Source organism: Plectropomus leopardus, chromosome 9 (genome assembly GCF_026936395.1).
Source record: "Plectropomus leopardus strain MGB_pleo_1.0 chromosome 9, ASM2693639v1, whole genome shotgun sequence".
NCBI classification, from domain to species: Eukaryota; Metazoa; Chordata; class Actinopteri; order Perciformes; family Serranidae; genus Plectropomus; species Plectropomus leopardus.
The window spans coordinates 10,400,731-10,423,694 of record NC_142184.1 but is presented as its reverse complement, the minus strand read 5'-3'; the positions used below and the strand labels follow the sequence as shown (position 1 = coordinate 10,423,694).

General features: G+C 38.3%; 1 protein-coding gene across 4 annotated transcripts in view; it reads right to left on the bottom strand.

Moving 5' to 3' along the window:
* Window positions 1-1,550: 1,550 nt before the first annotated feature.
* The window catches only part of LOC121947210 (microphthalmia-associated transcription factor-like), a 52,329-nt gene continuing 30,915 nt past the window's right edge, over window positions 1,551-22,964 (bottom strand). For 3 of the 4 annotated variants that reach the window (XM_042492150.2, XM_042492152.2, XM_088081949.1), the window contains exons 2-10: window positions 22,369-22,609; window positions 12,043-12,258; window positions 11,835-11,930; window positions 9,946-10,063; window positions 9,522-9,614; window positions 9,378-9,434; window positions 9,110-9,185; window positions 7,364-7,511; window positions 1,551-6,400 (exon numbers count right to left, since the gene is read on the bottom strand). In XM_042492150.2, coding sequence (XP_042348084.2) covers window positions 6,005-6,400; window positions 7,364-7,511; window positions 9,110-9,185; window positions 9,378-9,434; window positions 9,522-9,614; window positions 9,946-10,063; window positions 11,835-11,930; window positions 12,043-12,258; window positions 22,369-22,609 — 1,441 coding nt within the window. In that variant the 3' untranslated portion in view covers window positions 1,551-6,004. The remainder of the gene's footprint in view (window positions 6,401-7,363; window positions 7,512-9,109; window positions 9,186-9,377; window positions 9,435-9,521; window positions 9,615-9,945; window positions 10,064-11,834; window positions 11,931-12,042; window positions 12,259-22,368; window positions 22,610-22,964) is intronic. The other variant, XM_042492151.2, reaches the window with a different exon arrangement.

Sequence of the window (22,964 nt, the reverse complement as noted above, 5' to 3'; positions counted from 1 at the left end):
TCTGTAAATAATCTTTTGCCCCTTTTGAGTTTAGTAAAAACAGGCAAAACATAAATTCTCTCTTAAGATAAAATACTTGATGAACATATTTCTGCTTCTTGCCTCTTTAAACCCCCCTTTTACCACTGATAAGCAGTATATAGTAGTATAGTATATCAATATAATTTGATAGTACATAAACACCTAATATATATTCTTCATAACACTCTACATTATAGTTAATGGCAACAAATATAGCTCCTTCTGTGGGCACCAGGGGCATAATAATACTGTAGGTAGTGCAGGCAGTGTGGTTGCACTAGGGCCGGATGGGTGGTGGAGCCTCTAAAGAAAGCAGGACATCCAACAATATGTTGGGCGGAGAACAGCAAGTGTTGCAGATTGCCACCTTGGAAATATCCTTTATTAAAAAAAGAATTCACACTAAATTAAGTCAAGTCAGTTTTATTTATAAAGCCCATTATCACAAAACACGGTTTGCCTTGGAGGGCTTTACAGCATATGACATCAATCTGCCTTTAGACCCTCACATTACCTAAGGAAAAACCAACCCAAAAAGAACCCCTGTAACAGGAGGGAAAAAGAGACCTCAGGAAGAGTGGCAGAGGATGATGAAGGATCCCTCTTCTGAGACGGACAGACGTGCAATAGATGTAAATAACAGTTGAATTGCAATCATGACAGAAAGGAAAGCGAGAGAGAGGGAGAGATACACAGTAATAATGGAAACAGGCACATGTCATATTACAATAACAATAGATGTAAAATTACTAAATGTACTCTATGATAATATTGTGGTTGCTGATAAGAGTCCCATGCGTATATCGATAGTGGAGGCATCATTTGCTATGCGTCTGTGTGCTCGATAGTGTGTACTGCTGCCTGTTATACCTACGTTATGCCACTGGCTGGGGTATAAACAGACTATAAATGACAATGTTGTAGAGCTGTCATGTCCAAAGTCTAGCCTGGGGGCCAATTCTGGCTGTCTGATATACTTCTGAAGTATAATATATGTGGCCCGACACAAAATATTATTTAATAGAGCAGTGTATTTTTAAATTCACCTCACACTGGCAGGACTGTCATACTGTTTGTAGACATGCATCAAGTAGGAACTACACAGGCAGAACTGATGTGTTTTTATTATACCTAACAGCAGACACTTCCTGCTAGGCAGCTGACATGGCCGCAGCAAAGAAGTGTGAAGTTGATGGTGAGGACTGAAAGTTGACTATTTTTTCACTGAAGGATGAAACTGTTGTTTGCCTCATTTGTTCGTGATTTATTTAATTTTTTTGTCTTTAATGACCCATTTGATGCAAGAAGCCGCTGGCCGCAGGTGGTTTCACATGATGTAATCCGGCCCCCATTCCATTCATTTTGGAAACCCCTGTTGTAGAGCATTGCTGTAATAATATAAAAAATGTCCTCAAAGTAAACCGTACTGATAAAAACATCTTTTTTAAAAAAAAGTTAGCATTAGCAGATTACATCGAAAATCATTATAATGCAGTTTATGAGGAATAAAAACACGATTTCTACAAACATTCAAATAAAACTTTTTAATATTTCTCACAAGATAGTTTCCACATTGAGTACCAATGAGTTTGAGTTCACTAATCTGAAACCAGTGCATACAGTAACTATTGCTACATTCATCTTATATAAACTGTAACAATAAGAACAGTAGCAACATCAGCAGAGAACGTTGTCTGTCTGAACCACAGGAATGAGAGTGAGCAGAGGAGGTCTACGTTGAGCTAACATGGTTCTTCGTCAGTGGTTTACCCATAATGTGCCGTAACAATTAACAGCTGGAAGATTCATTATGAGAAATCAGTCGTAGTGATGGCTTTAAATTAATTCAGGCATGATGCTGATGTTTATTCTAACCTGTCACATTTCATGGTGAAGATGAGTCATCTATTATATCTTTAAAAAAAGCTGATCTGGGTTCAGTCACAGGGCAGTGTTTCAGGCCTGTGTGTATTGCACTATTGGTGAATAAAGGCCATTCTGCAGTCCACTGACGCTGTAAAAAAAATCAACGTCAAGTCCACTTACTGGGATTACTGGGATTTCAATCACATCTCATGGTCTTAACAACAGTACTTGCTATTTCCTTCTGCTAATGAAGACTGTGGGATGCAGTTGAAAACTCCAGAAAAGATATCTTTTAAGTAGAAATATTTTTTGTGTGAAGATACTGTTTGCCAAAGACATTAATCACCTGAACTTTACTTATTGCCTAATTGCCATCATGTTGGTATTGCTTGTAACTACATCAGATAAACACCATAAGAGGTACTTAAACTAAACTGTTAAAACTTTCTATTTATATAAATGTCCTGTATATTTAATTTTAGCTACACATTTTGGCAGTCATCACTTTAAACTAAATTCATACTAGTCTGAAAAGGATGCTGAATAATCAGTACAACTTTGGAAACACTGCCTTCAGTGGAGAATTTGACCTTAATAAAGATGAAACAAAATGAGCAGCCGCCCCAATGTGTTCATTATTAAATAAATAAGTAAGACAGTATGAAATAAATACTCACATGAATAAAATATTACAAGATTAAGAGTCTGCAGCCACACTAGCAGCAGCTTTGTGAGGCACAAGACGTTTCACTAACTGCCAAAAGTTTCAATCTGCTGGTGGCGTTAGATGAAAAGTCAGGGAATCACCAAAATAATTAGGATTCATTCAGTACCATGAATGTCTGTACAACATTAAATGGCAATCCAGCTTGTAGTTGTGATATTTTCTGCTCTGTTCAGCTCAACTCTAGACCAAAGTGATGGGAAAATTATTAAATAAATTATTTGAACTCAAGTTATTACTTATAAAATGTTGTTTCATCATTCTTCTTTGCACGTTCCGCAGTGACACTTCATTTCAAAATGTCACTTTTTCTTCCATGCCTCCACCCTCTCGACAGACAAAAAAACAGTCTGCTGGCTCCTGTTGGCTATAACAACCAAACAGTATTAGTCTTAGCATTTTCTTTGCTCTGGCTAACAGAAGCCTAAATTTTGTGACTATAGAGTGCCCAAGGGATGATGTTTTTCTGTAGGTTGATGCAGAAGTCAGCGTTACCCTGGTTTCCCTGTCAAAAAGCCTATGGGATTTTTCCATTGGAATTTGGATCATTGCAGAAAATAAGCTCTGTGGTTAACAAACTGTTTTTTTTTTCAGCAAGATAATCTTCAAAAATTAACACCAGTTTTAGGATTTTTAAAACATACATGTAATTGCCAGGGCTGAAAAGCTAAGGTTAAGCTATAAAGGAAGTACACAATGTTCGCTTGACCTCACAGTGCTACAACTCTGAGGCTGTAAAGCCGCATTCAGCATACCTCGGTGTGATGACATTCTGCAGTCTCATTTTTCAAAGTTTTAAAGTCACTGACGTATTTTATGTAACCAAACCACCATCTAACCAAAACCCATTGACTCTGAGGCGAGGAAACCAGGATTGCTGAACTGCTAACTCATTTCCGAGTTTTAGGAATTATTCCTATTGTGCTCTTTTGTTAAGCCCTTAGGGAGGATGGCGCTAGGTTTTATAATTAGTATATTATTAGTATTATTATATATCTATGGGATCGAGTGATTGCATGTGTAATGAATAGGTGGTATATGTTTTAATAAAGGGGGGGTGGCAAATATTTTGAAATAAAAAAAGTGTCTGGGAAAAATACATTATGTAAAAACAGAATTTTGAAAAGGGCACTTTGAAGGAAAAAAACTAAATAAATAAAACTCTGTAAATAAGTAAATAATAATGATGAAATAACATTTATTGATAATGATGGTGTTTTAAAAATTTAATTATTTTAAAATTCATTGGTTTACTTAAATATTTTACTGTATATACTTTTGTGGTTTATTCATTATGCCTTATTTAGTACTGAACACTTTGGGGTTCCATCATTTCAAACTATCAAGCTATTTTTTGTAGTTCTTACCTCTGAAAGACTTTTAGTGTTATCTTGTACTGACAAACAGCCCTTTCCTACTGCTTTTTAAACAACTTTGGCACTCTTCAGTTAATCCACGAAGCACCAAACACCAGTATAAACATCAACCAAAAATTTGCATCACTGTGTACAACTCCTCTCACATCACCAGGGTAACAGAAACGACTGTAAGGCACTTAAATCAATTATAAAGATAATTACTTTGACACTGTTTTAGACTAATTCATAAGGAAGTCACATTGTCGAGATATGACGCTGCTCTGCAGGCACAACTTCAACCATTGCATAGTTTAACAGAATGGAGGCTGTGCTGAAAGAGGGCTCTCATTGTATGGCAGGTAGTTATTAACAAAGGCATACTTGCTACAACTGTTGAAAACAAGCTGCTGAAATATACAACAACTGTACACCATAAAGAATCTACAATCTCATACATCATTCTGTATGCATTTGAAAAGCCAAATACAATAGTTAGTTAATGCTTAGATAAAAAAAAAGGCGAACAAACCACGTTTCAAATTACAGAGGTCATTCCAGTGTTTTGACAATGTCATGCATTTCATACAAAATCCCAAAGCAGTCTCCTTATACTCCTTGGCAATATAAATGTTCACATAATGGAAAAAAAAGATCCTGAAAGTGAAATGTCACCACAGTGGTGTAAAAAAAAGAAAATAATTTAGGAAATGGATGGACAATTATAAAAACTCAGCACTTGTATCTGAAGTATTACACTGTGTGCTAAACTAGTAGCAATTTTACCAGTTATGTTAGTCTGAACACTACAGACAAGAATACAATAAAAAAAAAAGATTAATCTTCATCTTGCAGTAATCATCTATGAAAGATTTATAGAATTATGTAACAATCAGATCTATCATCAGCTTCTTGTGCGTGTGTCAGAGCTACAATAGGCTTTTTAATTTTGATTTGTGCTAAGATTTTACTTGTTCTGAGACTGCATTATAAACAAATCTTTTTTAAAAAAAAAAGTATTTCCGTGCTTTTGGCAGTGAGGAATGTATATCTGGTACACACTGCAAAGAAGTCAACAATGGATGATTAAACGTTACAACAGTATGGTGAAACTTGACTTTTCTCTCTTGTTACTAGAGTATTGTGCTGCTTCTTGCTCATTATGGCGATGAATAAAAGCCTAAAATCAGCCATTACCAATGCAGCATTTGTTGAATTTTAACTTTCTCAAATAAGACATCTTAGCTTCCTATTTTTAATGTGCTTTTACTTATCATTAATTATTTCAAAAAGGCTTTTTTTAAATGCCTTGTTATAAATACATTTTGGGGGGAATGTTTACTTAACGTCCTGTTTACAAAGATACATAAATAAGATCAATTCTACAAATGATTAATATTTGTCAAGGAAGAAATTTCAACTGGAAGACTGACAAAGACTCAGCTAACAGCCAAAAAATGTGCATAGCAATACAACATCGATGTATACACATCTTAATAAGGCATTGGCACATTCAAGTTCAATCTAAGACACAAGGAGTGTAAAGCACTATAGTAATAAATAGACTTTTTTGTACTATTATTGCTAGTGATTTAAAAAGCAGTGTTCATTTCAACACAAAATATCTACATGTCTGACCATGATTTATAACTTCCCTAGATTCTTTGGAATCAATAGAAATAAACATAATCTAGCCTCTATCCAAAGATGAGTTGTTTTTTTAAATATAAAAACTTCTATTTTTGTAACTCATTGTCATCGAAGTATTGATTAAAGCAAACATTGTAATCAGTCCTTGAAATCAAGGTTGAGTGCTTGAAAAAACAAAAGATATCAGCCATAAACTAACAAAAAAAACATGAATGGAAAAGATTCAATACATGTAAACGCCGGTGGGGGAGAAAAAAAAAACAACAAACAAATGACACAAACAGAAAGCCTCTCCTGCAGCTGGGAGTGTGTTAGCTGTGGACAGGGACACTTGCAGCAGGATGGAGACGGTTGGAGATGCAGGTGAGGTGTCTTCCAGTAGGGGGTGCTAACAGCCCTGCTCATCTCCATCCATGCTTACACTGCTCTTACGACTGCTGTCCTTTGAGGTGTCTGGGGAGACGGACGAGAGCAAAGGGTCCCCCCCTCTCACCGGTGATAAGTTGTCTTCCATTAGGATGTCGTTGAGTTTGGAGCCCGGCTTGCCGTGAACGCTGTAGTGGCCCTCTGGGAAGTTAGCGTGGCCTTCGTTCAGCTCCAGGGCACTGGGTGGTTCTGGAGTGCAGGCTGGGTGGTGTTGGTGATGAGGGTGGAGTGTGTACAGGTCCTGGCGACAGTCCTCCAAAGCGGGCTCCTGCTTAATGGACCGAGCCCCAAGTTCAGAAGAGCAGAGTGCTGAAGAGGTTATGACCAGACCGTGAGCTCGCGCCTGCATCTCTAACTCCTGCAAACCACAGAAATACACAAACACACACAGTTTAGACAGGTTAGACATTGACAAGTTTCCCTCTCTGTGAGTTTTCCAAGTTAATTGATTATAAATGATTATTTGTTTATCAATTTCTTGTCCCATGTCATGTAAATATGTGAAGAAAACATTTATTTTTTTGCACGCCCCTGGTAAACAAGTGCAGTATAACTCAAGTCTCATTATTAAGTTATATGCTCAGCATTTGCCAAACAGACAGCCCTTTCCTTTCTGATGGAGAACTAAATTTAAAGTCAAACTTTATCTAAACTCTCTTCAAAGCCACACTCCATTAAAGAAACAGTAATTTTACTTCACTGAACACAGGAGCTGCTGGTCCACTGCTGCCTCGATCAGTTAGTTTATTATTTTTTGACCTAGGTGAATTTGAACTAACCCTTTTAAACACGAAAGTCACACAGTAAACACAAACATGTAACTGATCGAGTTTGCAGTAGACAGCAGTTACTGTGTTCAGTGAGGTAAAATTACAGTCTGGTTTAAAGGAAAGCATAGATACGTTTCACTTTCAATTTATTTACCCGTCAGGAAGGGCTGCCTTTTTAAAAAGAACGACTTCTGTTCAGCAAGAATTTGATCAGTTTTAGGATTCTTCGTTGACCATCCGAGAAAAAGTTTTTCTTTTCTCCCCTGATATTGTTGTTCTAAATAATCATTGTGACATAAACTCACAATGTGATCAATCAGTCCGTGTCTAGTAGATACAAGCTTTCTCCCTCCTCAAATGTGTGGCTATTGCCATTACTTATTACATCAAAGTGTAGTACTTTCTTGTGACATTAGCAGAGACACTATCCATCACACAGACAATCCTTTCTGTTTACACCTGACACAGTAAAAAAAGGAATCATGTAAACGAATGCAATTCCACAACTCTGTGACTCTACCTCCCGAACATTAGATGTCATAAAAGTTTACCTGTATCCTCAACATCAGATGTCGATTGGCATGTTCGAGCTTCTTCTGGCGACTCTCCAGCTCCTTGGCCCTCTGCTGTTCCCGCTGTAGTTTCCTGATGTAATCTACTGATGCCTTCAGGATGGTGCCTTTGTTCCAGCGCATGTCCCTGAAAATCACAGAGGAGACGTTATTTGTATATTTTATATACAGCCTGCTAGATCCTGTAGGTTTGACGTCAGACAGGCATCTGATTATAGAGTTTCATCAGAATCAGGCTGCTATTACAGACCACTTAGCATTTTACTCCGTACAATAGTAACTAATTTCTGCCAGTGCAATGGAAAAAAAATCCTTTTGTCATTATAATGACAGTAAGTATCTCAAAAATAATGGATTAGAACCTAAACATAGTTTAGTATCTAAAAATAATGAGTTAGCATCTCAAAAAAATAAGCAGCTTTCCCAAAGTAATGGTTTGATTTCTCAAAATAATGACTTAGTGTGTCACGATAAAGACTAATTATTTCAAAAATAATATCTCAAAGAATTAGTATCTCAGAATAATGACTAATTATCCAAAAAAAAGACATCTTAAAAAATTGAGAAAGTATCTCAAAATAAGGACTAACATATAAAAAAGTAATGACTTATCTTAAAATAAGAACAAAGGAAGGACTTAGTATCTCAGTGAGGACTAACTTAACTCAGAATAAGCTTTCATAAAATAATGACAAGCAACTTCCTGAAGTTTCTCATTATTTTGAGATACTAAGTCATTATTTCAAAAAGTTTCTCCTAAAGATTTACAGTGTCTATTTTTTTCATCACGCTGGCGAATATCGCCGTCCAAGAGAGACTAATGAGCAGGAACAAGGAGCAAAGCTGCTCTGGAGGTCACGGAGGTGACCAGCAGTTAAAAGTCTGAGTTCTTAGCAGAACTGAATGCTACATCGTAAACGTATACAGAGGGGGGTCACTGAGATCACAAGCAGTCATAAGCATGACCCCGAGCTCCCTGAAGAATTAAAGGTCGCAATGAAAGTTTTGCAAAAGCAATATCGATATTTATAGACTAAACAGGGAAATTCTGCACTATAGAGCCCAAAATTATGCCGAGAGGTGTTTTTATGTTTTAAGTGGTGTGTAGACAAATCCTTCTGTTTTTGTTTGCAATTATATTGATGAATGCAGGTTAAGAGTTATCAATAAATGTAAGTATTAAATATTTCTAATGCTAAAAAGCAAATATGCTGTACGTTTTCTCATTTATTTGAATTATCTATCATAATTACTAGTCGAGACAGGTCTGTTTGTTCAAGGCAGTCTCTGAGTTTGTGTGTATGTAGTCTTATGTGAGGGTGGAGTACCCAGCTGGGGTTTAGCACAACAACCATGTGTGGATAGACATAATAAAAGGGACTGCTGGGATATTCCCAGCCACAGGCAAGGTCAAAGGGCAGAGGAAAAGGCTAGTGAGCCTAAAGGTATATTTCACCCCTAAATGACCATTTGTATATCAGTTACTCTCCCTACGTTACATTTACTTTCTCTCACATGCCTCCACCATGAACGAAAACAGTTTAAAAAGTTTAGTTGACAAACTCTCACACGAATCGTGTGATATAATCCAAGTCTTAAACTCAGTATTTCCCATACAGACGTCCCTTTCTGATGGGGAGTTGAACTAAAAGTGAAATATATCAATGCTCTCTTCAAAGAAATACCTTATTAAAAAATGGAGAGTGAATAAAATAAGTAACTTACGGGTCATTGGATTTAGGAATTAAAGTGCCCAATTCCTTGATTCGATCATTGATGTTAAACCGTCGTCTCCTCTCAACTACAGAATAAAAAACAAACAACAAAAATCCACAATGAGCTGATGAATCACCATCTGAAAATTCATTTTTCTTTTAAAGTGTAACAAAAAAAATGACAGTATGTCAACCATAAACACATCTAAGTAGTTTAAAGTCATATTTATAGAGTCGTATATGTAATTAAGATCAATTAAAGTGCAATTAAAACTCACTCAGATTGTGGTTATCCTTCTTCTGCCTCTCTTTTGCCATCGCTCTTACCTCAGCTTCTGGAGAAAATGTATTAACTGATCAATATAATTAACAGTGCCCTGCATGCATCAAAAATGTTCTCGAGGTTCATTAAACACACGTACCAACAGGGAACCCTTCAGGCCTTTGATAGTTGTCAAATTTACCGCAGGATCCAGATTTATCCAGCATATGCATGATGGCCGGGGATTGTGAAACTGTGGGATAAATAATGTTTTCAATATCAAAATGTGCAGAATGGATACAAACAGATTGAAAAACATGTCAGTCAAGCACAAACATCCCCACACAGAGGAGGATTATCTGACTATTTATAAAACATAACATTATCAGCTGCACAAAGCCACAGAGGCTAAAGCTTCATATGTATTATGAGAGCCCCGATGTTTCCCTTACAATGGAGAAGCTGAATAGATATTACTGTTTATTTTCACAGCTGACAGCTCTGAAAACATTTGTTATATCTTGATGACAGAATCCAGATGTTTGAGCGTGTGTGTCTCTTGCTGTGTTGCCTGTCCTGCTTACCAGAGTATTCCCTTTTGATGTTGGGCAGGTTGGCAGGGCAGGAGTTGCTGATGGGCAGACCTTGCTGGGACATACCCTGATTTCCGTACATGTCCATGAGGTTAGCATTCACTGGGATCTGAGAGGACACAGCAAAGACGTTAAGACATTTTTCTAATCAGCAGTACAAGGTGAGCATGATGACCAAACATGTATTGAGAAATGTATTGAGAAAAGTTAAACAGATGTTATATAATGCAAAATAAGGGTCAGAATTTTTGGAACTTAAGCTTATTTGTCTATAATATCTAGCAACAGCAAAGACCTGGTTTGTTTAGTGTAGGGACGGTTAACAAGGAAAATGCCTAGAGTTGCTCTGTCCAAAAGTAAAAAAATAAATAAAAATCACATGCCAGCACCTCTAACACTCACTAAGAAACACGTTATATCTTGTTTGTTTTCTCTGTGTAAAAAGCAATGTGCAAAAATGACAATTTATAGTTTTATCTCCTGAAACCCGAGGCATTGTTTTGAGGCATTTTTAATTTCTTCTTATTACTTTGGATTATTAGGACCTGATAAGTATGAAAAGTAAGCATTGTCTTTGAACAGGAAGTAGTCAGTGAAATAAACAACGTCCTCATATGGGGACACTGGTTGTTTTTTTTGTATAACACAATAGAGTCACCAGTGTGTAACAAAGTGGAAACGGTTAATTTCCATGCCTAAACATCGCTGTTCCAAAAACAAAATTACAAACAATGCAACATTTGTTCAACATTCTCAACTCTGTCTGATTTTTTTTTCTTGCTCCAGTCTCCAAACTTGGAAATCTTGTGTGTGGTGTGTGACATGTAATGTGTCCTCATGTAAACTGTAGCCAGCTGTTGAGAAGCATTTCAGAAAGGCCAATAGGTGTGACATCCTGTTTCTATAGAAAAAAAGGACAGCATGGAGCAAGGAAAATCCATACAGACTGACAAAACATTGCATTGTTTGTAATGTGTTTTTTGCACAATAACTTGGAACAGTTTTCTACTTTAAGGACCCTATCTTGCATCAAGCACAAAGCGGCACACAGCACAGTGCTACTGTCACTGCTAGTTTCAGAATAACCGAGTTGTCATTGTCAGCGCCCCCGTTGTGTACATAGCAAATGTACTTGTGTCTATTTGTGCACCCATAGGTGTCTGGAACTTTAATTGAGGAGGTCAGGCGTATTGTTCGCCTATTGCTTTTTGAGGCAGCAGAAAGCATTGTGCCATTGACCAACGAAAATCTACTCTGAAGTCAGTATGGTGCAGTTTTTTTCCTTCCATTATTTAGATGCACCTGCATAAATGCCTGTACACTCTGCTTGTTACACACACAGGGACAGACAGATGGGTTGCATGTGTGTGAAATAATACACCATTAATGCAGAAAACATTAGTTACATTCTCTAAAATGTGAACATAGCAGAACCGAGCTACTATCTGACACCCCAATACAAGAGAGGCAGTGCGCTTTTACACTAATTTGTGTATTTTGCTTTTGCTAACACTAGATGGCACAAAAAATGTCCATAAATGAGAAAACGGGTCTATGTTAAGCAGAATAAAGTATCAGGTCCAGCAAACACAAAATGTAATGTCCCCATATGTGGACTCAGGGTCACAGAAGGTCAAAGGGGCCTATGTGTGGGGCTCTTTCTTGACTGGATGCAGTGACTTCCCTGAGGCTGGCTGCCTTAAAGTGCCGAGAAGTCTCCAGGATGTAATCTCAATAATGTGTAACTATTTCTTCACGTTTCCACAAACAGCTAGAGATGATTGGTTTTCCTGGTAGTATAACAGCAACTAGCTGCAGCTCGTTGAACACACACACACACACACACACACACACACACACACACACACACACACACACACCGTGTTAGCCATCTGAAGTCCTGGGTCCATCAGGCCGAGGATATCATCACTGTAACTGGACTCCAGACTAATAATGTCGTCAATGACATCATCCATCTAAAACAAGATGACATAAAAGGCGAAGGTCATCCAGATAAGTCTCATAAGATCACAAAAAGGCTTATTCAGAGTGTTATTGAGTAAGAGACAACAAGTCTCAAGCAGTCACCTCTTTCTCGCAGTTAGAGTTCAGGGTCAGTAGGGCCATAGGGCTGTTGGGGGCGCTGTTGCCCGGCCCTGGCGGCATGCCCCCGTGGTCAGAGGACTGGTTGTGGCAGGGCAAGCTCAACACCTGAGAGCCAAGCTTTCCCAGGTACCGCTTGACCTGCTGCTGCTGAGAGCGCTGGATGTGGTACTTGGTTGGGTTCTCCAGGTGAGTCTGGACCTATTGGTGGAGGTTGAGAAGGAAAAAGTGCAAGAGAGCAGAGAAGTAAAGTGGGATGAATGAGATGAAAAATATGTATTAATGGCAGGATAGATGTTGGGATGTGTATACCTCAAAGCCTGTCCCTAGTATTGCACAGTGCTTTCTAAAACATTAAAATAATCTTGGCAGTTCAAATCCGTCGATGCATTATGCATTTTTCATTTGAGATGCTGTCAAGTGTTGTTATCTCAAAGTCTCCCAGTACGAAAATATTTCTACATATTTTTCTACTACGTTCTGCTTTTCTGCATTTATAGTCCACATATTTTAAGCAGCAAAAATTACATGCACACCCATCTCTACACTCCCTGGTTATGGATTAATTTTATTTCTGTGGATCATTAATCCTCACGCAGCATTAATGATCCGGAAAAGCTACTGCGGGCACGTAAACAAACTTCAGAGACGGTGTTTGTCAGGCTGTAACTCATTTTAAATGGAGCACTGCAGCTGCATTCCAGCTCACATTTGGAGTCTATATTTAAACCTTCTGTCTGTATATTTCCAGAGTTTTTTTGACAGATTCTGTAGTTTGTGAAATAACGACACAGTAGATAGATCATCATTAAATATAGATCCATAATATGGACATACATCAGCACTGTTATAGTTAATCACACAACAATATTGGCTTTAAGAATTACGCCTCATACTGTCATTTTTCCCCATATACGATTAAAAAAACAACTCTTCACCATAAACGATAACTTTAATTTTGAACATACCTCATAAGGCTGGTATCCAAGTAGCTTAAGCATCATTTACAGTTAACTGATCTGCCCAATTTAAAAACAAAACATCTGTCTAAACTAAGAAATGCTTTGGCTGGGTCCCTCTTCCTTGCAGCCGAAGACTGAGCCTGCTAAGGACAAACACATCCTGCTCATCTTTTAAAGGCCAAGAAGAGTAATTAGTTATGCACATCAGGGAAATACAATGAGCTTTTTCAAATTTGTGTTGTTTTATGTAAAATCTGAATTTATCACTTGATGTCAGGATGTGCTGCTAACAGTCAGTGCCTTTGTTTGGCAGGGCCACCTCTTTTACTGAAACTTGCCCGAGGCTGTTGCTTTGCTGCATCCACTTTTTTAACCCTGTGGATGCTTGCCGTAAATTCGCAGTTCCACACAGCACAAAGAATAAATTCTCTTACATCCATGTGTGTGCAGCCTGCCTCTCCACGTGTCTCTACATGACATTTTTAATCAAGCAGCAACAAATATCACCCTCAGCTACTTTATTTTTACACATTTATGTATTTGTTCTGCTTAAGCTCAGAGGATTTGGCTTCATTAACAGAGCTGTGGAGGTCACAGGCTCTAGACAAACGCTAAGCTACTGCTGACATTTCCTCTGTTTCTGTGAAAAAACCCTGCAGTCTGCACACTGCACCCAAGAGCTGAGATGAATGGTTGTTATAACACGTGGAGCCTAAGCAAAAGAAAGAAATGCATTGACACGATCTATTGCTGAGCATGGATGCTCAATATCTGTGGAAACTGACTGCTCAGGCATATCCAGTCACAGCAGCCTTGCAAAAATCAGGTCTACACAGGGGTGTTTCTAGGACATTGGGGGCTTAGCCCAAACCTCTTATGGGGTGGTTTCTCCCTGGCACTGTTCCTTGTATGTGTTTCCCTTTTTAAATTATTCTTTGCCCCCTCTTTAAAGATGTTTTTGCGGGACCATGAACATGATTTCTTTTTTCTCTCTGCAGCAGTTTCAGTAGTTTGAGTCATGGATGATTGATCTGTCGATCCATTCAGAGCTGATAATGTCGATGAATGAATGGGGGAGCTTCTGTAGAGGTTAAGTTTTAGAGCAAGCGCAATAGGGTTGCCCCTCGAAAGTTGGAGTTTTGAATAATCAGCCGGAGAAACCTCAGTTGACTGAGATTGCTTTAAGTCGAGTAGTCTTTTTGTTGTTGTTGTTTTTTTAGCTAGTCAGGCAGTGTGCTGTAAAGATTTGGTCCCCAGATTTTGCTGCAGAGTGAGTCCTCTACTGTCATGCTACTCTTTGGTAATGGGCGCTGCAGACATGCAGGCAGCGGCACAGAGGAGGAGAGAGGATAGATATTCTGCTTAATAGTGGTGAACTTGACGTCTCTTGAGTCTCTGGCTTTTGTTTGATATCTAATGTTGGCAAAAAATTTTGTTGCACATGTGCGACCCGTTTTTAGCACCGTGAGCTTGTTTACTGTGTTACATTAATGGCGCTATCATACTGAACATCCTGGTGTGCCCGTTCAGACATAAGTTTGTATGGAAAACAAAACAAATCGTCAATATTCATATTGAACAGCAAAAGCTGATTCAACTGGCATCATTTTAAGTCCAGTACAGCACTACTGGACAATTAAACTTTAAGTTTCATCTCCACTGTACTCTGCCTTCTACTGCCCTTTCTATACCCAGATTATGCTCTGCGCTCCCGGTGCCACCAATAACTGAACGGTGTATATATTCCAATACCGCTCCAATTAAATGGTCCAGCTCCAAAAATATAAAATCAGTATGTCTTGGGAGACGATTTAATTGTTGCCAGACACCACAAATATATGAATATGTAGGAAACCCTGAAATATTAACAGTAGGTTACCTGACCTGACTGTCTTTTCTGTCTTTACAATTTTCCACTTCTGACCAGAACAGAGACCCTTTCAGAGTCTCTACTGAATGCTCAGAGACATTATCATTGTTCTGCAGGGGGATACTCATGTGAGGGGTACATCAATCATTCAGGTATGATGTCATTACAGGGCTGTAAAACTGACAGCACTGACGGGGGACATTAACAGCACGTCAATTACTCATTAGAACCATGTTATGCTTTGGGCTAAAGTGCAAAACAATGAGACTCATTAATGTTGGTAACTACAGTCCTCAATACTACAGTCCTTTACTTTTACTATTATCATTACAAATAATAGTATCTCAAAGATAATTTTCACTGTAATTAGACCATCAACAAAAAATCAACCAACCTCTGCAAATCCAGCAATTTATTGCAAATGATATGTTTTATACATTATGGGCCACAGTGACGTTGATCCTGAAAGTAGACTGACCAAACGTGGGCTGCAGGGTATTTGCACCTAATCCAGATGGATAATACTTAAGCCATAAGTGAGCAATCCAGTTATTTGCACTAACATGCGTAAATGACGGCTAAACAAACCGTGAGGACGAGTGAGCTGTTCCATTTATCAGCTAAACTGTGACTGAATATAGGTTGAGTTTAACCTGGTACAATTGTGATAATACTGAGTTTAGTAAATCTCAACATATTATTTTATTATATCTTTGTCCTCTTGTAGTTTTTGTTTCTCTATTAATAGTCTGTGTTTTCCAGTCTACTGATTATTTTGGTTAATCTGTTGATTATTTTTTCTGTTGTTAGGTCAATTGCTTGTCCATAGAATGCCAGAAAACAGTAAAAGTTAACATGTTAAAATTACTTGTTCAGTCCAAACCCCGAAGAGATTAAGATTTAGGTCAAAGAAGACAAAATAAAAGCAGCAAATATTTTTATTTGAGAGGCAGAAAGAAGTGAATGCATTGAAATTTGGATTTAAAAAAAAATTTATAACAATTAATTGACTAAAATAGTAACTTTATTAATTTTCTCATGATCTAATAATTATTTTCAATCTCGGTTACTTATCTGCAGAGAGCAATTTTGCAATTTTCTCAAATACTGGTCAGTTTTCTGTGGATGCCAGTAGTAAATCCATGCAGCCAGAGTCCAGGCTCTGAAAATATCATACGTATCAATGTCATACATACAACCCCAGGTATTGAAAGAAGACTTGTGGGACTACAACAGGCTAATATTTATTTATTTAATATTATTTTACACTTAACCTTTCTTTTTAAATTCAGTCAAATGTAATAATATAGCAGCAAACAACAGAAATAATACACTGCATTACAAATTTATGCTTCACATCGACACAGGCACCTGAGTTACCTCATTCTAATGTACAATCACCCATATGTTTAACCAGACACTCACATGGCAGTTTGGTAAACTTTGAAAAGTAAAAACAGGACGATCAGGGAAAATCTCAATACTTTTTCACTGTACCACCACTATACATGCGCTTATACACAATGGCAGACACATCTACTTCAGTTACATGTAGACACTATCAGTAAAACTCTTCCTCTTCACTGTGGTTACAGAGGAGTTGTGTACAGGTGTCCATTTAATTTTCAAAACGCCTGATTTGGAGTTTGGCAGTTATGCTTTCCATCAAATATATGCTTCTCAGTTAAATGTGGGCTTTTTTTGTCTTTTATAATCATCAACATAATCAGTATACAACGTCAGCATCATTATAACAATCATATTTATTTTACTAAACCCGCAACGATTAGGAAAAGTAAGAGAAATTAGATTAAGAGTATGGGAAACTCATTTGGCAGAATTTTTTTTTCTACTTTCCAATCCTGTTAATCATCTCACAGCCCCTCAGATTTATCCTATGACCCCTTGGGGGGTTCAGGCCACCAGGTTGAAAACCACTGCTACAGTCTGTGCATTCAAGGAAAACAAGATTTTTGTTACAGACACCCACTGGCTCTGTCTCTATCTGTCTGTTCACATCTTTTGCATCAAGTTCACACATCCACAAAAGTGATAGCTGTTACTGTCTAAAATTAGAAACAATCACACTGTACAAAGGATTACTGTAGGAGCCCCATACAACTGTCTCTCTCTCTCTCCCTCTCTCTCTCACACACACACATGCACACAGACATATAATAAGAATAGAAACATTGAGGTCATTAAGGGCATTATGTTCACAAGACAAAGTAAAAGTTGCTCCAATAAAAAAATCCCAGTTTTACTAGCTGAAAAAGTTGGCTCTCGGTTTGCAAAGTCTTGTCAGTTAAAGATTTCCTCATTGCGGAAATTATATTTACATTTAAAAGCCAATCAATTGATACTGACAGAAAAATAATATGCAACTCTTTTGATAATCAGCCAAAGTCAAGGCTTTAGGAAATCATGAAGGGTGTTTTCACACTTTTCTAGTTTTTTAAAAAGCTGAGTAATTAATTGATTGGTCACGGAAACAAGCAGCAGATTCATTATCGATGAAAATTGTGGGTTACAGCCCTAAATCGATTAACTGTTTCAGTATTTGTATTTCCTGATTCCAGCTTCTAAAGTGGGAGAATATGCTGCTTTTCTTTTCTTATTTTTTTCTTTAGGACTTTTGGACCCTTGGTCGAACAAAACACGTAGTGTTCTTTACGCACTGCATTCTTCTCCATTTTCTGACTCTAAATAATCCAAACACTTACTTATGTCATTAAGAAAATGATAAGCAGATCAATCAATTATCAAAATATAAACAATCATTAATTGTGTCCCTTAAATCTGTAAAGTAAACCTCTTACATTTACTTAACCTGCTGAAGTCGTATTTTTTTTCTTTGCATTCAAATGAGCATTAGTGGTTTCTTTAACTTGTTTTTTGTCCCAAGGGATTTCCTAAATTATCACACATAATGAGATGATCTTACTGCTCTGAGTTCACTGGAGCACCCTGAGGGGGTCACAGACCTCAAGGGGGAACATCTTGGGTCTTCAATACGTACTGTAGCTTTTGTTAGGATGAAATGGTCTAAAGGGGGGGAAAGTATCTGTTCTGACTGAAAAATGATCCTTTTCATGGTGGGTTTACAAAATGGACACATTAATACAGATTTGACTTCTCCAGGCTCTTTCTCATAATTGTCTAAAAACGGTGCATATGTAAGCATTGGTTTGAGATCTATACACATTCTGAATAAACTTTGATACACCTCAAATATTAATGATTTACTTTGCCAGCTTGTGTAAGAGCCAATGGGCAAAACAACAGATTACAGAGGGATCTTTGCACCAGCTGGACTTGAACTTCTCTTTCCCAAACTTCACTTAATGTGCTATTTACAAAACACACAGTTTGGAAATGTGACGTCAACTGCTAACTCAACGCATCTGCAACCACAGCAAACAAGACAGCTTGTTGTTTATCAGCTCGTTTTTAAGCCTTCAACAGCCCCGAGGGCATCGCAAAACATAACCCTCAAAGAGTCAGAAACACTCTGCAGAAACACGCACAAAGCGTCCCGCTGTACTGGGAGAGGACGCAGGGTGAGAGCTGACAAACACTGATCTGTATTTTTTTTTACTTGCATGCTTTGGGCATTCCATGACGGTCCTACCAGGATACATTAACAAGAATGCCCCCGTTTGCTATGCGGGTGAGAAGAATAGGCCACTTTGTCTCACAGTTAAGCTGCTAACGTGCTTTGTGGAACCTGCAGACAACAACTGTGATGCTAATGCGAGCAGCTACATCACAGCAACCTGTGGGCTGCTCCAGCTCTCATGTAGTGTCATGCTGTTATGCAAAAACCTGACAAATTACCAACAGAACATTAACCTCGAGCCCTTAATTTATATGTTTATACTGTATATGCACTTTATAGCCTTATATATGCTTAATAGATATGTTAAATTAGAAGTAAAAGGTTAGCAAATAGATTTTCGACTACATGGTTTTCTGTTTTATTCACTAAAAATGTACAGCTGTAATAATTAGAACAATAATAATAATAAACTTCAATTACTAAATATATTAAATAATGAAGGCAGCAGTGCACCTGAAGATCCATTGTGCAGGATCTAGGGGCATATGTTGGCAGAAATGGATTATATTATAATAAGTATATCATCTTTAGTGTGTAATCACCTGAAAATAAGAATCATTGTGTTTTCAATAGAATGAGTCATTTATATTTACATAGGAAGCTGATCCTCATCCACGGAGACCGCCATGTTGCACTGCTATGTTTTTACAGTAGCCCTGAGCAGACAAAACAAACACTGGCTCTACATAGGGACGTTCGTGTTTTTGCATCAGTCACAGTAGTTAGCAGGCCCTCTGGGATGAGCAGCGTTGGAAACATACAGATTTTTTAACTTGGAACTGCTTTGTTGAGTGTTTTTACTAATTTAAACCCCCAGGTCAGTTTGTTTTGGAGACGAAAAGAGCTCTGCGTAAAAGCTAGCTCTCTGTAAAAACCATTTACATGTCTTTATCTTAACTTATTAGAGAAAAAAGGTAAGCACATAGTCTCCGCAAAGACGAACAGCATTGAATAAACACTGATTTGTAACATTAAACTGCATTATTCAGTTTTTTACTGGTTCAAATCCCTGTGTCCGTTTGTTTTTGAGAGGAAGAGACCTCTGCAGATAATTCAGCTCCAAGCAAAAACCTCCTGAATGTCTTGATCTTAAGTTATCAGAGAAAAAAGGTGAGCACACATTAGGAGGTGCTCGAGTCCCCTCTGTGGTAAGACAAACAGTGTTAGAAAAAACACCTATTAGTGTTGTGATGTAAACTTGCTTTATTCAGTGATTTTACTAGTTTTAAACATTGGGTCTGTTTATTTTGGAGAGGAAGAAACTTGTACAGATAATTCGACTGGAAATGAAAACCTCCTGAACAATGAACATTGAAGGTATTCAATTATTTCAATATTAAGTATTCAAGACATTTCAACTGGTTACAATCTGCAGTCCCCACTTCAATATACCACAGAATCCCCCTAATTCTAACACACTGCTTTCTTAATTGTTATGCTGTATATTTAATATCATGAAATAACTGCACTGCATAATGCACACTAAATATTTTTCCACAGATATGAAGTATAAAGTCATTTTTTTTTCGGAGGGGGGGATTAAAGACTACGCAAAGTGCATTTCTCTTGAATGTCCTGCTGCATTAACTCCCAAATCGACCGAAATGAGACATCTGTGTGGCATCATTGTATACTCTCTGATGGTCACGAGCTACACTGGCTTTATAATCCAAAGAGAAACGTACATTTTGTACAGGGTTGAAGAGTACTTTGTTCTCTTCATGGCACCATAAATCCTTTGAAAAAGAAATCATTTTTTAACCCTTTTAGGAAGTTATCCTACATAAATTTCAAAGCAGTGTTTTTTTCCCTCTTAAATATGCCGTGGAATGAAGGCAGTGGGGGCTAATTATGAGCATTCTTCACTGAATTAGCGTTTGGTGTGTGGTAAGGCTGTGCTCGCCTTTGTCTTGATCCCTAAACTGATCCCGTACTTATTCCCCACAAGGTCAAAGGGTCACTTGGTTAATTAAGGGTCCAATCAGTCTTTAGATAAACTCATCTGAGCTTAATGTTTGCACTTTTTGAGGTCCAGCAGCTCTGCCTGGTACCCCTGAGCTTTTTGTGGACTCTTGCTAATCTACCCACAGACAGGGGAGTGGGTTAACCCAGCTCAACAGCGCCAAGCTGGAACGGCCTTTTCATTTGAGGGCTTCAGTCAATGAAGAATGTCTGTAAGCTCTCGCCAAAGCAGAGAAATTACTCTAACTTGATGTATTGTACACAGGCCGAGGGTTCGGGGGGCGGGGGGTGCCCTAAACCTCTCAAAGAGCTGCAGATTATGGAGAGTAAGTAATGTTTATGCTGCATGAGGAGGGCCATGTTTTCAATGGATATACTGTATTTGTCCTTCGCTGCTGGCCCATGCCACACACATCCAGGGTGATGAAAGTGTGGCTGAGCAAGTAACCATGAAATCTGTGACTGTGTTGTGGATGGATTTAGATCAACAAAGATTACTCAATAGCCTGCGGTGTATCAGTCCTTTATACTACACCTAATTTGAGGTTACACAAACGAAACTATCCTTTAAATAAAGCTCGAAGCATCTGAACAAGCTCTTATGATCTTCAGCTAACACAGCCAGTATAGCAGCTCTATTATTCTTCGAAATGCAACAGTTTATGACAGCAGTGTCAGAGAAAACTTACTCCACATGGAAGCAATTATTAAGTGACTAGAACATTGTTAGTGTTGCATAAAAGTAAGATATTTGGCAACAAAATATCTTAACATTGTAGATACAATAATCATCTTTGAAAGTCAAATGCACATGATCACACAAGTAGAGGAATATTCCCTAAATGTCTCATTTCAAAATAGAAAAGATTTGGGTCTGTAATCACACCGCATTTCAAAAATCAGTGAGCTGAAATACACACATGGAAACTGATGGCAGAACAAAAGTGTCATTTGTGTCTTTCTTCGAGAAATGGCAAATGAAAAACTCACGGAAAGCACACAAGAATATACGGGTATAAATCTGTCCTCGTGTCAAATTCCACAGACATTTCCATCACCTTTGCGATGATTTAAAATCTCCCGAAAAGTACAAACACAATAACTGAAATGAAGCAACTAATTACGTGTTTTTGGCAGGAACACCTAAAAAGTCATCTTTGTTTTGTCCTAATCTTTCCACATCACAATCACAAACCTTTTTAGTTTTCTTTAGACTGTTAATCACTAAAATGAAGGAAAATGTGCTAGAAAAAAACAATCGATGTGACCACCAAATAGAAATAATGCAGATTCTGATACAAATGTTCACCGCCACACAACTCAGCCTAACGAATTTCTATCGCTATTTCAAACAGATTACAAATTCCCTGAAAACACATGCACAGGATAAACAGGAAAACTTACTTACTTTAACTGCTTGTTAAAATGATCCCTCAAACAAAACGATCTCTACTCGTACAGAAAATCTCAACAGTCTCCTGTCTCTCGGACTGCCAGGGAATCAAAGCTTGAAAAGATGTGAATCTAGCTGAGCAAATAGGATTAAAGATGGCTAAATCCAAATGGCTGGAAGCACAGCATGCATTAAAGAGGAATTCTCTCAGGAAAGATAATCCCCATATACGCATTTTAACACACTTCACTCACTCCTCTGTTTTTTTTACACACAGTCATAGTAAAACCTCGATTGCCTGACTGTCCACACGAGTCAATAAAATCTATAAATACAGCACTGCCTGGACCATCCAGACTGCAACCGTGACACATGCAACTGCTAATTCCAGAGGTGGAAACTTTATACATATACTGTAATAACTCTGACAGCCTGCCAATCACAAATGCTGCCACATATCCTTCTTCTCCTCCTCATATCACAAACTAAATCCATATTTGTTTACCTTGAGCACCTCCATTGGCACCTGGGCGGCAGGCGGTAGACTGGCGGGGACACTGACATTGATGGCAGGGGTCTGGGCCGCAGTGGTTTGTGGGTACTGGGAGGCCTGTTGTCTCTGCTGCTCCCGCCGCTCCTGCTCCTGAAGCTGCTCCCGCATCAGCTGCTGCCGCAGCAGGATGCGTGATGTCATGGCCGAGGAGCTCAGCGGGGGTTTGGAGGAGCTGTGCTGGTCCGATGGGCTGCTGCAGAGGGTGAGAGAGATGCCAGTTGAATGAGCAGAGACAGTGAGAGATGTGAAGATAGCGAGGGGAAAGCAAAGGGGGGATTGGTAAGGTGAGGTGAAGAGAGGCGAAATAACAGCGAGTGATAACAGAGAAAGGGGTAGAGAGAGGTCAGACGAGGAGGGAGAGGTCAAGCAAAAGAGACGAGAGGAGGAAGATTAGAAGAAAAGGAAGAAAAGGTCGAAGAAGATGAAGGGAAAGCAGATGGAATAAAAGGCTGATATGAGGATGACTGAAGGGGCAGAGATCAAAAGGAAAATCTTCACTATAGACCTGCAACAATTAGTTGATTGATCTTGAAAATATTGACAACTTT